The following is a 15,991-nucleotide window of genomic DNA, read 5'->3' as shown; positions in this document are numbered from 1 at the left end:
AGCCAGATTTTTTGATAAGGTCCACAGCAGCCTCTATCGATTTTGTCAAAATATATATATACTGAGAAGGGCACTTTGGCTGTTCGGTGCTGCAGGTCTTTCTGGTTTGAGTTCATCCACAGTCCACCTCCTTTAGGTACTGATTTGATATCTATTCAAAAGGTGAGGAATGTGTGGCTAAAGTCTATATCTGAAGAAAAAGTTACTATCCTTAGGTAACATTCTTTCTCGTAGAGACTGTGTCTAGCCGTTCCGTGGTTGGACTCTATCCTTTAATAAGATCCCACATCTATTAATCCACACACTGATATACACATTTGGTTTTGGGACTCCACATCTGGAGACAGTCTCGAAAGCAACTGACTTCAGCGTGTGCGAGTTGTGCCTTTATAGGCCCCCCCCATGCCATTTCAGGACTCCAGTCAGTGCGGATTTGCACAGCGCCATCTTCCGGAGAGCAGAGGTCCTACGAAAAAGTCTCTATATACAGTCTGACGCCTGGGGAGTATTAAAAAGGTGAGTAATCTGTGGCTATATAGTGTCTTTACCAGAAAGAGTGTTACAGAAAGGTAGGTAACTTGCTCTTCCTGGTTCTTTGCCCAGCCCACACAGGTCAAGGCCTTCTAGATAGCAATCTCAGATCTTTCATAAAAACCCCACTACCTCTTTCTATTCCTCAAGGGGGCGCAGGTCCATTCCTGCAGACTTGGTGACTGCAGCGGCTGTAAGTCCAGTACCTTGCGGGACTGTTCCTTCACTGGCTTTAGTTCTGGTAAAACACAGATAATCTATAACAATAGGCTGCTGCTGACTGATGGTAAACAAAATTTACTCTGAGTTAAAATCTCAACTAATACAGGACAAACTATTTCATAGAATTATGGCCCGGCAGTAGACAAGATCACAAGGGACCTGAAGTGCTAGGACAGTCAGTAAACTGATGATCATTTGGCGCTGTAATATTATTAAGATGTCGATATTACCAAGGTTGTTATATTTATTTAGCGCTGTACTACTCAAACTTGGTGCTATGTGGTTACAGAAGCTAAACCCGGTTGGAATAGCTTGATATGGGGGTTTAAGCTACTAAAAAGGGTTCTTAAATTCGTGAGACTCCCACTTGGCAGAGGCAGATTAACTTTTCCCAAATTTGAAGTATTACTATTTCGTAGCAATGATGGAACACATTTATTATTTGATAGTAGACTTAAATATGCAGGATCATGACTCCTATAGCCAGGCCAAAAATGCTCCCGGCTTCCAATTAAAAGTTATAGAGCAGAATTGCTACAAAAAAGTAAAATTTAAAACTGTAATGATAGCAGTCAGAGGTTGGTGGAAAATATCGGATCTGATGAAATTCACTGATTATAATTATCACACCCCTTTATTCCATGAGTATTTCACAACACCTACTGTAAGAAATGCGAGACATCTTCATAGGAGCCGACTTTTGTTCTTTACAATTCCTTCAAGGCAACTATAATTTGGGAAAACAGGATTCTTTAAAATATCTTCAGTTTAGACACTTTTTGCAAAAGATTAATGCAAATGAGATTCTTCGGGCAGACATTCCTACAATTCCTCGGATCTCCACTACCCGTGACGTCAGACGCCAGAAGCGGCTGGATACACCGGAGCTAAACTTTCGCTCTACCCGAACGCAGCAGTATCAGTGCTGACGTCGGGGACAAACTTGCATCATTAAATCTAAACATCACGCTGAAGTTACGTATTATCATCTATGTACGTTTTTCGGCATATAATCTGAACCTTACGAGATGCACAATTAGCTCCGGGACAAATCGTCAGATATAACATTTTAAGTCTATCGTTACTGGTCCCATGTATGATAGCAGAAATTGTGGAATATCTTCTCCTCTTGAGCAACCATACTGATTTTAGCAAGAAGAAGGAGGTCCCTATTTAAGAAATCCTTAATTACGGTTCTAACTACAATCCCGCTATCATTTTAAGGGAAATCTAAATTTTTACCCGATACTGAAAATAGCAAAACCATTCAAGTTTTGAGCTATTACCTGGAAAACGAAGTAATTTGTGGTAATTTCCTGAAGAAGGTGTCCGATACGCCGAAACGCGCGTCGATAATTACTGCTTTTTTATAAAAACTCTTTTTAATGAAATGTTAATAGATGTAATTGTATGTGTATGTATTTTTTTGATTACATGAAGTGTATTGATTGTGCCGATATATTGTGTGCTGTTCTGTTGGACAAGCTTTTAATAATACAAATCTTTAAAACATTGAATAAAACAAATATTTTTTTACATTTAGTTTACTGTTTCTGTTGAATCCTCCGCACATTGGTGTTTTTATGATTTGTTAGTTGCCTAGGAAATGTTTATCGCACTTATTCCTACAATTCAGTCAGTGAGGTCAAGTAAGGAATCTACAGTCTGGAGGCTATATCAGCAGCTTTCTTAAATTGATGTAGCTGACATAGATACACAGTCAGCGAATTGGGCAATCAAAATTAATATGGTGGGACAGTCTATTTTGAGGAGTCATTAGCAATGGACATAAAGTCTTATTATATGTCAGCTTGAAAGCTGAACAAATTTGCCAGGTTGAAAGCTCAACAAATTTGATAGGCATTACACCCTAATTCTGATTGCTCAAGGTGTGGGTGCACTAAACCAGATGATTTACATATATGTGCCACATATTCCACACTGACCAGGTTCTGGACAGAAAATAGAGGAGTTTGTATCCACAATTACAGGTCATAGTTCATATTATTAGGATTGGACAGTCAGTCTCAAATTTGGTGATTAGTCTCCAATGGTTTTTGTTTATGGTTATTGCTGGTTATGGTTACTGCCGGAAACCATAGAAACTATATAGCAAAAGAGTGGTTAAATGCGGGTCCCCCAACTTTTCACCAGCGGACAGTGTTTTATCTTTCAGATTATGTAACGGTAGAAAGGTCGGGACGTTCGGTTGCAAATTCTGGAATCCTCTAGCGAACTGGCTAGCAATATAGAAGGATCAAGCTAATTAAAACATGATTAAAAGGGTCTTGGAAAGGACAGGTGATTACATCTGGTGTGTGTGTGGCTGTAGTATATGGGAGACCGGTTATTATATAGGTCTTAATTATAAAATGCATTATGCTCAGATAAAATTGAAAGCTGGGAAAAAAGAACATCTGTATTGAATATGTCATTCTGTGCTTCTCTCTTGTTTTTGTTTGTTTTTGTATCTCTGCTAGGCATTCTCTAACCAATGATTAATAATGTATTTTTGCACAACTTCTGGGCAAAAAAGGATACAAAATAATTTTAAAAAAAACATTTGGTGCCTGCAGCCTGTATCCTGGGTTACATGGCTCGGTGTAGTCCGCCTTTGTGTATTCCTCCCAGACAGTCACAAAAAAATGGGGACTGTATGTTGGAAGGAAGGACCAGCCTGACAGGATGGGAGGGGCGAAGCTATGCATTGCCCCACTTGCACTTTAAAGAAGCTGCCTCAGCCCACACACAAAGAACTTTAAACTTGCCTTTTGTGCCTCCAGACATCCTGGGGCCAGGACAGGCAGGCAGCAAATTCCAACACCATCTGTGGGGTGAAAATTCTAGAAGTTTCTTCAACTTCAAAGCCGGAACCTGGTATAAAATTAGGACCCTCAGACACACACTAAACTTCAATTCCGCCCTACGGAGGACTTTCAGAGGACTACCCTGCTGCTTTTGGCTTGCTATGTACTTCAGAGGGACTGCTCAGCTACCTGAAGCCTGTCCTGTATCCTCAGATGACTTCCACTGTGGCCGAGACCTGCTTTTCTGCTTGAAACCAGGACTTCCAGATTGACTTCAAGAGCTAGTTGGCTAGCATCCTGATCAGAGCCTCAGATACAGAAAAAGCTCCAGCAATCTTGCACCCGCATCTGGACCCAGACTGAGTGAGTTCTGCACCTCCAAGTGGTGCCCCTCCACTCCTGGACACCTGGGAGTGGTGCAAAAGGTGCTCAGGTAGCTCAAATTTGACACTTGGTACTTAGAAAGTGTTTAACCTAAAAGTGCCTTGAGAGCCAAGAGTAGACCGGGACATACCCACTCGCTGATTCACCCAAAGTGTATTGCTGGTTCACCTGACTTTGCAGTAGGTACTGCTATGTTTTTCTCCACAGCAGCAAATCCTGTTCAGCAGCTCATTGCTTAAGGGGTATCCGACCCCATGGAGCCCTCATTGGCTACAGCTTCCAGCTTCACCCTGCAGGACATTTTCAACTTCCAAGAAAGAGACTAGTTCGGAAAGAAGAAATCTTCACTGTGACTTCGTCCAGCGGCTTCCCGATGACGATGTGTCAGATACCGTCAGCTGCTTTGCCCCGCTAAACTTTACCTTCTCAGATATTTTTCTACAAACGTTCTTCTAAGTCCAAAGGTAAGCGGAGACTGGGCCCAATTCACTTTTTGAATCCGAACTGCGCTCCATCGCCGTCGACCATAACTTTCGACTTTGCCCCAGTCGCGTGCGACTAGATGTCCTGCAGTTGGAGCTTTGATCTTTTAGGCGCTATTTTATACATTCTTACATTCACATGTCCCATTCCACTGATTAGATTTTTGTCATTTTGGTGTCAAATAATTTATTAAAATGTACACATTTTTCTAAATTGCTGTGGAATTTTTCTTTCAATGTGTTTTCACTTTATTACTGTTTAAGTGATGTTTAAATACTTTACACATTGTCTCTAAGTTAAGCCTGACTGCTTTTGTGCATAGCTACCAGAGGTTAATTTAGTGACTTTTTGTGGTTCACCCTGACAAGGATTGTGGCTGTTGCTTGAGTAGGTCCCTACCCGACAACACCATTTCTCACAAGTTCTATTTATTTCTGTTCGATGGAAGGAGGCTAACTCCAGTTCCCCTGATTTTTTCATTTGCCTTTCCAGGTGTCTGCTATAATTTCCCACTGTACTAAACCCCTTTGAAGACTAAATAAAGTTCTGTTTTTTCTGACCTCGGTCAGAAAACATGATGCTAGTCTGGCTACAAGTGGATCCGCACTGAGTAATAGCAGCTCTCTTGATTTAGGATTGCAGCAATTCTGTCTCCAAAAAGTACAAGTGATTCAATATCCAGTGGCAACCATGATTCTAAATGCCTTTTGCTACGGTCATGCCATGTCTCTTATAAAAGGTCTTCACTGACTCGGTACAAGAACTCAAATCAAGTTTAACGTTTTAATGCCTTATGCGTGTTGGGGGGAAACTGAAATAAAAGAAAGAGACACAACTTTTCTAGGCAAGGCAACAGTGTAGTTTGTTTTATTACAGCCGTGAGATCTGTCCCCTCTGCAGAGCTGAAAAAGCTGATCTCAATTTGATGCTTGCAGGCAGCTGCTTATATAGTTGAAAAAGTGATGACCTAAGTACAATTGTCTAAAAAGTCAATAACAGGTCAAAGAATGCATGCGTTTATAATATACTTTTACATAAACATCACATCACCTGTGTCTTTTAACCTTGTAACTTTTTCTCAACATTCTCTTTATCATGGTTCTAACAAAGCTTTAATGAAACATTAACCTTCTTTCCCCAAGTGTGTTCATTTTTATAGTACTCTGTTCCCAAGGCTTCTTATCTGACTCTCTATGCTTTAGACTAAAGTCACCTTTGACCAATATTTTCTGAACCACGTCTCAATTAACAACGAGGATGGACTCTGCCTGTGTGCTGTCTCTTCAAGGCTTGTAAACATCTTTTTCCAGTTAACTGAAAACCTGCTTTCTGGTGAACGTTAACCTACACTGCATCTTTATGAAAGCAAGGCATATATTGCTCTTTAACCTCGTATTTCTCTGTATTGCTTACTACTAATATCTGCGGTAGCACAATTTCCTCCCATTTCATTTCCTCCTTAACAGGCATAAATGTATTCTATTTACAGTACCCAATTTTCCTGAAAATCGCCTCCTGCTGTACACTTCTCGATGCCCCATCATGCCTATATCAACACTTTTGTGATCTAACATCCATTTTAGAATACCACAGATAGGAGGCCCCCACTTTTCTGTGTTGGCTTCCACAGGGTGGAAGGATCTTTCACTAGACTATAGGTTCATTTTATCAGTATAATGTTTTACTGCTCACACTAAAGATGTGTCAGTTTTCTGAGCATGTTTAGTCTTTTCTGGTAGCAGGTGTATCGAAACCATGTTGTGATTTTGGTGCCTTTACCAAAATGCAAAATATTCTTCTGAAAAGCCATATGTTTTTTGATTCATGTGTATGCTTTGTGACTTCCAAAAGAATGAGGAAATTTTACAAAAATCATACATGTAAATTTATAACTCACTGATGTACTCTGTTTTGTGTGAACGTATGACAGAGTCCCTGTATTAATTTTCATTACGATTAACCACCATTTCAGGCTCTCCTGTGGTAATGGTTTACATTCTACTGTGTACATTTTTCAAAGGTTGACAGTTACAATGAAAGTAAAAACATAACGTTTTTTTGTTGGAAAGTGCTTCACAGTTTGTTTGTTTCCTTTGGCATCTTCATTCAGACTGATAGTTGGCGACCTGATGGAACTTATTGTTGACTTTACCACTACCTATAACTTGTTATCATAGTACTAAATTACTCTAGTGTATAGTTTTGTCTTTCTGTAAAAGGTAACAGTTTGCAAAAATAAAATTTTGGATTCTTTACACTTGTGCCACCTGGGTCCTCAGTATAAAACAAAAGTACAGGTTTAGAGTTAACGTAGATCTTTTTGTTTAATTTGTTCTGTAATATTTCATCACTGATTCATATCTAATATAATAATAGAAGTCAAGTCTTATATTCAGTTTAAAACATGAAATTAAGGATGTGCTGTTTTCTCTATAGCTTGCAGGGCACTGGTAGATGAACTTCAACATGTATTGAGTAAAGTAAACCCAAAGAAGACTGTAGAAGTAGGGTCATTTCGAATAAGCCCCGATGGGACACAAGAAAGAAATAAGGTAAGGATAATGTCATGATGGAGCTTTAGTTTGCTGTAATTCGTTTTTATCAAAACAGACAGCAGGCTTAATAATACAGTTTTTTTACTCATTTGTATTCAGTTGCGAAGTGTAAGAAATTGAATTATTAATTTGTAACATTGATTGTTTTATGTATTTGTTGATTGGTGCATTTCTAATCTGATTTTTGTTCCCAGTACAAAAGAATTGTTCACTAAGCCTTATGAAAATTTGGCTAGGGCTTCTCATTAAAAATAGCTGGGTGCAGTAAGTATAATCCTCACTTAGACCATTTTTAAATCCCTCTAATGATTGAACAGTCCGTATACTTTATTAGTGGGTACTCCTTGTAGTAGGAGGAATCTGCATTCTACATGTCACAGTTGTTTCTAAAAGGTAGCATAAAGAATCTTGATTATCTGCCTGATGTACTGCAATATAAATCACCAATTTGCACTTTCTATCTGGCCACTGCATTACCCTAGCTAGGATTCAAGCTCCCTTTAAGACTGCAGCACTTTATTGCTACTTCTGAGCGACTGCAAGTTATTCATTTGATTTGATGTGAGGTCTTTATTCTGTTTGAGATAAAACAATAAAAGTGCAAATAACAATTCACAAACCCCAGAGGAAGAGTCCTTGTTATATCAGTGCTACATCTGACAAAGAGAGTGCAAAATATGACACGATGCATTGAAAATATTTTAAAACCTATATGCAAAGGATATCTATAAAAAATACAAAATGTAAAGTGCAGAATATAAGCTACGGTAGCAAATTGCAAACAGTAAAATCAGAATAATACAGGATGTTACACTGGTCCTGACATGTTCCTCTGCTCATTTGGCTTAACAAGACAACAGCATAGACTAGCATTTGCGGAGCGTGAAGTCATCCAATTCATTATAAAGTGCAATTTGCAAACTGCAGGTTTTTGCGTTGATGTAGGGTTAAATAAAACCTGTCAGGAGGTAGTAAATTTCCACATTGAGGTGATCATTGGTTTGCCACTGGGCTCTTTAAGAACGAAAATCTCTCTATATATAGTTTTCTAGGGTACTATAAAAGAAAGTTGTAAACCACCTGAACATCACTCTGATCATCACTGCAGCACTGTGAACTTTGAGTCCGACTAGATCATGCTGGTGCCTTCCCAGGAATAGAAAAATATGGCTAATTTGCCAGGCTGTTGCCCCACAATTAGGCACTAAGCTCACAGTGGAAGTAGATAAAGGTTTGGACTATTAAGGAGTCACATAAGAATATTTGAGGAGGGGTTGATGCGAGTAGTTAAGATGATTCTTAAGGAATATGGCTTTCCATATAAAGGAGGCAACATTTAAACTAATAGAAGGCTCCTCCAAAAAACATAGGTATAGAAAAACATCTTTTTAGTTCCTGGTGCACATAGCTTTAAACAGGAGTGTTAGATAGAGTTTCCTGATTCCAGTATAAAAGCAATCGAAAAGCATAACATGCATTGTGTGTGGGTGGATCGTCCATCACATGGATATTCAACAGCTGCCTTAGGCCATTATTTTACTTGTGGGAAGCCTACCAAAACATGAAATATACCCTATCTCAGTTGTGTCAGAACAAATCAATGTTGGGTGTTAGATGTAATTGTAAGGTACTCTAGATGCCCTCGGTATGTACCACAGCTAGGTATCTGACCACTGCAGTTGGATACTGTAATTTGCAGGCCTGGCATGAACCGTAAATGTAATGAAAGTCTTAATTTCCTTTTGCTATAGGATGTTAGGCTGTCAAGTTCATTCAATGATGGAGGTATGTTCATTTGGGCTGCATGTCTGAAGATATAAGAGATCCACAGGATTCTCAGTGCATTGTGTACGCTTTGACAATTTCTTATAATAGTTTGGGGAGCTTGGTCTCTTCTTTACTCCAAATAGAATGACACAGCTGGACGGGCGTGATTGCCAAGCTATCTTCCAGATGGTACATACTCAGTTCCATATTTGCTATATAGACTAGAGTAGATTGTGAAACCTATTCATTCATATTCTTCATATCCCTTTACCCTTGTGTGTAATTTGATCAAAGAATGAAAACTTGTGCTTTTTATGATGAATCACAGACAATGAGCTTACCAGCTTGGAAAAGACCGCATTGTGGTGTAGCCCTCTAGTGGTTATGACCACGTGACTCACTGAAGGATGCTGGGAGCGCCGGCGGCCATCTTCTGTACGGAGGGCTCTGCGTGCAGGAGTGACACAGGCGCTCTCGCGTTGTGAAATAAAGTAAAGTACACGCATTCCTTGTACCACGTCTTCTTTTGAGGGCCGGACTGCCGCTACAAATTGGCGACGAGGCTGGTGAGCACAATGCGCTCCTCCAGCGGAAACACATGCTTGCCTGGGAATCGGTCCTCTCTGCTCAGGGAGGACGACCCCTGCAGAGAGAGCGTGGCAGAGGGACGCGGGGCCAGTGAGTTTCCCCGCCTACACTCTTGAACGTCCACACGGAGACTCAGCCCTACACAAGTGCTGGGACCAGCTGCACAAGGTCACAAGTATACAGCCAGCAGAAAGGAGCTGAGCATAGCAGCCAAGACCCTGCAGTTCGGTATGAGAAGCCTACAGCTTTCAGTGCCTCCAAAGTATGGGCCTGTGTGCTTGCTTTCCTGCTCCTCGAAGGGCCCTCCACAGGGACGCCACCCCAGCGCTGCCTCACCTTGAAGCCTCAGCAGCCCCAGGTGACCTACCTACAGGGCAGGACTGAGAGCTGATTGCCCACAGTGCCCACCCCAGGGTGCAACCCAACTGTGCAATATCCATAGTGCCCCCACCCCCCCCGAGCACAGAAGGAGTTGAAGTGCGGCGTGCCCCTGTCACACGCACCCAGCACCCTTGCGCATAGGGGTCAGGACCACACAATTGACGACCAAGCACAACAGACTGGTTCTGCCCTTCCACCCATCCAGTCACCACCTGCATTCCCTCGTCTACACCTGCTGGATCCCGGCCACAGCGACCTATCAGCATGTGTGCGCAGACATTTTCCCTCACGAATCCAGTCCCCTTCCTGCCGAACCAGGGGAACCAGCTATGAAGTGGGAGTACTGGAAGGCGTATTTTTTGAATTATTTGTCAGCTCTGGAAGACGAAGGGGAAGAGGGATTTTCCAGCAAACGCAGAAAAAAATCCCTTTGCACAATCTGGGGCCCATAAGGGCTTAGAGTGTATGAGAATATGGTAAAAAAAAGACTAGAATCCCAGACGACGACGACGTATTTCAACATGCATTGGAGGCTTTAGACAGCCATTACCAGCCAGTAGTCTGTACGGCCATAGACTGCTATAATTTCTTTCAACAGAAACAGACAAACACTGAGTCGGTAGAAGATTATGTGGCTGCGCTTAAAAAGTTAGCAGTCACTTGCAAATTTGGTCACCTCCACGATGACTAGATACGCGACCAGATAATAATGCATACTGTGAATGCAAATATACAGGAAAAGTTGTGGGTCAGCGGGGATGCACCCCTCAACGAGATTATTGCCATGGTTAAGAAGGCGGAACTGTCTAAACGGTGTGCAATGGTGGCGAAAAAGGACAGTGCCAGCAAAGCCACAGTGTTCAGAGTGACTGACACCAAGGCCCACAACAGCAAACCTCCACCCACAGTTGGGGCAAAGTACAACAGGAAGCCTCATACCCAGGGCGAACAGACCTCACAAAGCATCTTGTGACCACAAGAATAGCTGCTATGGTGTGGCAGTCATACGCATGCAGCAAATGACAGACGGTGTCCAGCATTTCGGGTCAAATGCTCATATTGTGGGGTAATGGGTCATTTTGGGAAAGTATGTAGACGTAAGCCTAGCAATTCATCTGTTAAATGTTTCCTACAGGACTCCACCACAGACGGTGTGGAGGGTGAGGCTGATGAGGACAGTGTTCTTTGCATTGCTGACTAAATTCTAGGCATCGACTGTTCCAGTACCAAGAAACCCTCTTGCTTAGTGTCCATCGGGGGTGTACAAGTGTCCATGGTGGCAGACTCGTGGTCCCCATATCTATCATCCAACGCAATATCTGGGAGCGGGACTTTATACACACTTTAGGCACTCACCTACACCCCACAGACGTCCACACTGTCACCTTCACGGGAGAAAAGACCCCCATGGTAGGCTTCCGACCACTAAGCTTTGAGTTCAAAGGTAGGTCCTCAGAGTGCAAACTGTAGGTGGCAGAAAAAGGTCCCTCTAGCCTAGGTTGGGCAGACCAAGGGGCGTTAGGGATTCAACTGAATCCAGGAGGCGCCATGCAAGTACTCATGACAGATAACCCACAGACATATGAGTGTGGTACAAGAATTGTCCGTCAACATTCTGGGCCCCATCCTCGACTCGTGGGGCGTACCGAAGTATGCCATCGTGCTGATGGACCGATATTCCAAATGGCTGGAAATAGAACTGTGCGAAAAAGCGGATACGGACAGGATTGTAGCCTTTCTCACGGCCACATTCTTGAGAGAGGGAATACCGAGAGTCATCACGTGCGACAATGGCCCCCAGTTCAAGTCTGAGAAGTGGACTGCATACACGAAATGGAATGGCATCGTTACCAAACACACCCCAGTGTATCATCCAGCTGGAAATGGCCGCACTAAGAGGTTCAACCGTGTGATCATGGAGTCCGTGCAGGCTGCAATCAGGGCAGGGAAGAATTGGGAGACGGAAATCAGACATACGGTATGGGCTTATCATATTACACCCACAACGACGGGATACAGCCCATTTAAAATCCTACGGGGCTGAGACCCGTTCACCTGAGACAACACAGTTTGGATGAACCTGACGCTACAAAGTAAATGGTCTCCAATGATGGTCCGATCTACACAGACCACTACAACAAGACGCAGAGAGTAAAAGAAGTTTTGTTGGAAAAAGGGGAGTGGATCCGAGTGAAGCTGGCACAATTACGGAGAAAAGGCGACGGCAAGTTCAGTGACCCTCTGCAAGTCAAGGAAACCTATTCACGATCTGCGTTATTGAGTGATGGCTAAGTATGGTCCCACAGCAGAATGACCAGGTGCAATTAAGTAATCGGATGGGACAAAGGAGAAGCCGCATCACAAAATGGAAACACCAGTTGGGAGTCGGATGATGAGGAGCATGGACCAGAGATAGATACACAGAGAAACGGCACTATAGGAAACAATGAAGACGTGAGAGGCAATACACAGTAACTGAGGAGTCCGGAGGCCACACGACAACTTATGCCACTGGAGGACCAGAATATCAGCAAATCAAACACCAGGCGACAAACCTCCACGGCTTCCAATAGTGACCAGCACGGGAGAACAAGAAAAACCAGAACATGCACGAGAGACACACACGACACCAGAACATGCACGAGAGACACACACGACACAAACACCCACTACACACACCCGCACAGGCACGGCAGTAGTGTTACCCAAAAGATACAAAGAGTTTGATATGTAATCTTGATGCATTATGAGCTTGTCTCCCCCCCCCCCCCCCCTTAAATTTTCCTTCCCCCTTATGATCAGCAGCCTACGGAAACATGTTGTAACTCTGTGCCAGGGATCCTCCCCTCCAGGCGCCCCCTGTTGTTACAATTCTTGTGTTGTGGTGTTACTAAAGGAGGGAGATGTGTGGTGTGGCGCTCTAGTGGTTATGACCACGTGACCCACTGAAGGATGCTGGGAGCGCCGGCGGCCATCTTCTGCACGGAGGGCTCTGGGTGCGGGAGCGACCCTGGCACGCTCCCGTTGTGAAATAAAGTTAAGTACAAGCATTCCGTGTACCTAGTCTTATTTTGAGGGCCGGACTGCCGCTGCACGCATGTATATGATGTTGGCATGGTGTTATTAAACGATTGGCTGTTGGGGGAGTTGTGGTTGCATAGCTTGCAGGCAGTGCTTGTGTAGTCAATAAGGTTATGTAGTACTCCCATTCTCGTTATGCGTGTTTTTTCGGTGTGCTGCACAGCACTATTTTTTAAGAACATATGGACAAGTCAATTAAAAAAAATAGTGCATGGAAGTTTGTTTATTAAATCTAAAAAAAAGGCCTGCATTTCTCAGCATTTGACTTTCACTGACCAAGCTGTTGGGATTTTTAAAGGCTCACATGCTTTTCTTTAAATGGAAAATAGCTGGAAAATACGTTTAAGTGATTATTTGGTCTTAAGATACTAAGTCTGAAACCTTCGAACAGAGTGTACATTCTTGCATGTAATTCTGTGAAAACTGCTTTATGAATAAAAGTGTACTAGCCAAGGCGTGAGAACAGATCCTTTAATATGATAATGGACTTGAAAATGTCCCTGTACAATATTTACTTTTCATGTATTTATTTGTCCAATTCAATTTTGCCCACTAAGCTTAAAAAGAGAGGAGCTGGATTTGCCATCATTTATTTTTTGTACAAAACGCTATGTCTGCTTCCAGCAGAAGACTTATTTGTGTTAGACCTTGTAAGGGAAAAGTAAAAGGGAATGTATAGTAGTGCCATTGTTTCCAGTCATGTGAGTAAGGCTGTTCTAAATACGGAGCTATTAATTTAGCTAGGAAGGTAGTTACACACTTTCTCAGACAGAATTATTTCAGATGTGCCTTTAGCGACCACTGTGTCATACTTTTTGTACATTTGAAGTGTATTAAAGCAGAATCATATGGTAACAATTAAATATTTTGGCGTATATGCACCTATAATTGTAGTAAGTGACATTTTATGTTTCTGAAGTGTAATGGGGCTTTTATTAACATTAAATAATGCTTAATTTTGAAATATTGAGGTAGGTTTCATGATTGAGTGCAGTTGAGAAGGTTTGTTGAGAAAAATATATATACTTACCTGCGTTTTATTGTTTGTAAATCTTCTCTCGTATACTTTGACAAAACATCACAATTAATGTTTGCTGCTGAAACTGGTTTCTTTATAAGAAAACAAAACAATTGTGACTGTTACATTCAAAAATCCTGCCTGCTTATTACTAACAGTTAAAACAAGCATTGGCAAAGCCAATAAGTTATTTTTATAATGAGAGTGCCAAGCTATTGGCTTTGCCAGCGAGGTTTTTGTAAAGCATTCTGTAAAAAAGTAAAAGAAAACATTTCAAAATGGTAGAGGAAAAGCAAAGACATAGGCCATACGGTGTAGACGATACAAGCAGTGGCCAGATATCATCAAAAAATCAAAGGAATTGAGTGTTATACATACTTTTTCATAAAATAGTAAAGCATTCCTTTAATATAGTTCTGATATGTACAGTTTGTTTTTATCATTCAAAACCTATCAAACACCACAAAATCCCGGAGTTATTTTTAGCTGTGCGACCATAAAAGTCCCCATGCTCTCCTCCTGACCTCACACATTGTATTGTTACAGCATTTGTATAGAACGTCCTATCCTTATATGGGGCACTAAAACGTGTACCCACATGGGCAGCACACTACTCTGTGTAGGTGTATGATTGGAAGTGTATTGTTTTTGCCTGGAGCCTGTGTGGGAAGTGTTTCCATGTCGTACTTGATGACCACAGAGGTACCTTTTTGTGCAATGAGAAGCATTGCTTAGTGGTGTGAAGTATGAGGAAGCTTGAGAGATGGACGTGCATCTTCTTATTTTGTGTTATGCTGACATCTCCGAATAGATCTGCAAGTCCCATTTTGTTTGTTGGTAATTCTTTTATACTCTGAATCCGATTTCCCACACAGGTTGTGGCAGGAGGTGGCTCACTCTGAGATCTTTTTAAAAGTTTTATATAGCGATAGCTTGACCCGTAGGTATCAGAGCGCTTTACATACATCCTGTAAAAAAACAGACGGAAATTGCATTACATTGTATGCAGGCAGTAAGGAGACAAACCAGAGATAAAAAGAATACAGCATGAAAAATAAGGTGATTAACACAGTCCGGTCACCAACTACCCTTGAATGTCAAGAGAGAGGAGTAAACTCGGAATAATGAAGTCTAGGTTAGTTGACGTTGATACTGTCAGGGTCTGGTTGATCCCATTCCCATTTTCAGCATGCCAAGGAATGAGCGATCTCCAATGCGAGCATGGCATACCAAGTAAGCCCCCTTTATATGCATAAGCCCCATTTACGTGCATTAGCCCCCACAAGTTGGGCCTGCTTCTGGCCATCCTCTCTTGCCACACTCAAGTGGTAACGTCCCCTTGCCTATATATATATATGTTTGCCTTTATGAGGCGTCCGGGAAGAGATTTGCCACGGTGCACTGTGTTATCACCCTTTTGCTCATTATAGGAAGTCTTGACTCTGTTAATGTGACGATTAAGAACCTGCAGGTGTTAGAGTCCTCCGGTGACCAGTAATTTGGCACATCTCTTCGGTCTTGTAAGGCCTGTTTGGTTAGTATTGAGTGGTTATGTAAGTGGCTAGAATAACCTGTATGTGTGCCATTCAGTTACCTGCAAGGTTCCCAAGGTCCTTTTAATCATTATATGCCTGTCCTATTGACAAAGAGGGATCAGGTAGTATATATCTTCTGTACGGGGAGCCAGTGAAGTTGACTGAGGTGGGGTGAGATATGGGTTTGTCAGGGAAGGCCAAGGATTATTCTGGCACAGCAAATCTGTTTGGTCTGAAGTCTCTGTAGGAGGTGTGCAGCATATCCTACAAAGGGGGCGTTGCCATGGTCCAGTCGGCTGGTGATGAGAGCCTGTCTCACGGTGCATGTCGTGTGTAGGAGGAGCCACTTGAAGATTTTATGTAGCATGCGAAGAGTGAGGAACCAGGCTGAGGAGACGGCGTTGACCTGTGATTCCATGGTGTGCTTGTTGTCAGTGATGATTCCGAGGTTTCTGGCGTAGTCGTACTGCAGGTCCTAGGTCTGATGGCCACCAGGAGTCGTTCAATGTGTTGCTTCTGTTGCCAAAGATCAGTACTTTTGTCTTGTCTGTGTTCATCTGCAGGCAGTTGTTTTTCATCCAGTCGGCGATGTTTGTAATGCATCTGTAGAAGTTGATTCTGGTGGTGGTGCGGTCGACG

At 42.3% G+C, this 15,991-nt stretch overlaps 1 protein-coding gene across 4 annotated transcripts in view; it reads left to right on the top strand.

Moving 5' to 3' along the window:
- The window catches only part of CNPY1 (canopy FGF signaling regulator 1), a 511,443-nt gene that overhangs the window by 269,542 nt on the left and 225,910 nt on the right, over nucleotides 1-15,991 (top strand). For all 4 annotated transcript variants that reach the window (XM_078663256.1, XM_078663253.1, XM_078663255.1 and 1 more), the window contains exon 3: nucleotides 6,864-6,979. In XM_078663256.1, the coding sequence (XP_078519382.1) occupies nucleotides 6,864-6,979 (116 nt within the window). The remainder of the gene's footprint in view (nucleotides 1-6,863; nucleotides 6,980-15,991) is intronic.

Source organism: Lissotriton helveticus, chromosome 10, assembly GCF_964261635.1.
Source record: "Lissotriton helveticus chromosome 10, aLisHel1.1, whole genome shotgun sequence".
NCBI lineage: Eukaryota > Metazoa > Chordata > Amphibia > Caudata > Salamandridae > Lissotriton > Lissotriton helveticus.
The sequence above is the reverse complement of the archived record's forward strand: the minus strand, read 5'-3'. Positions and strand labels throughout refer to the sequence as shown.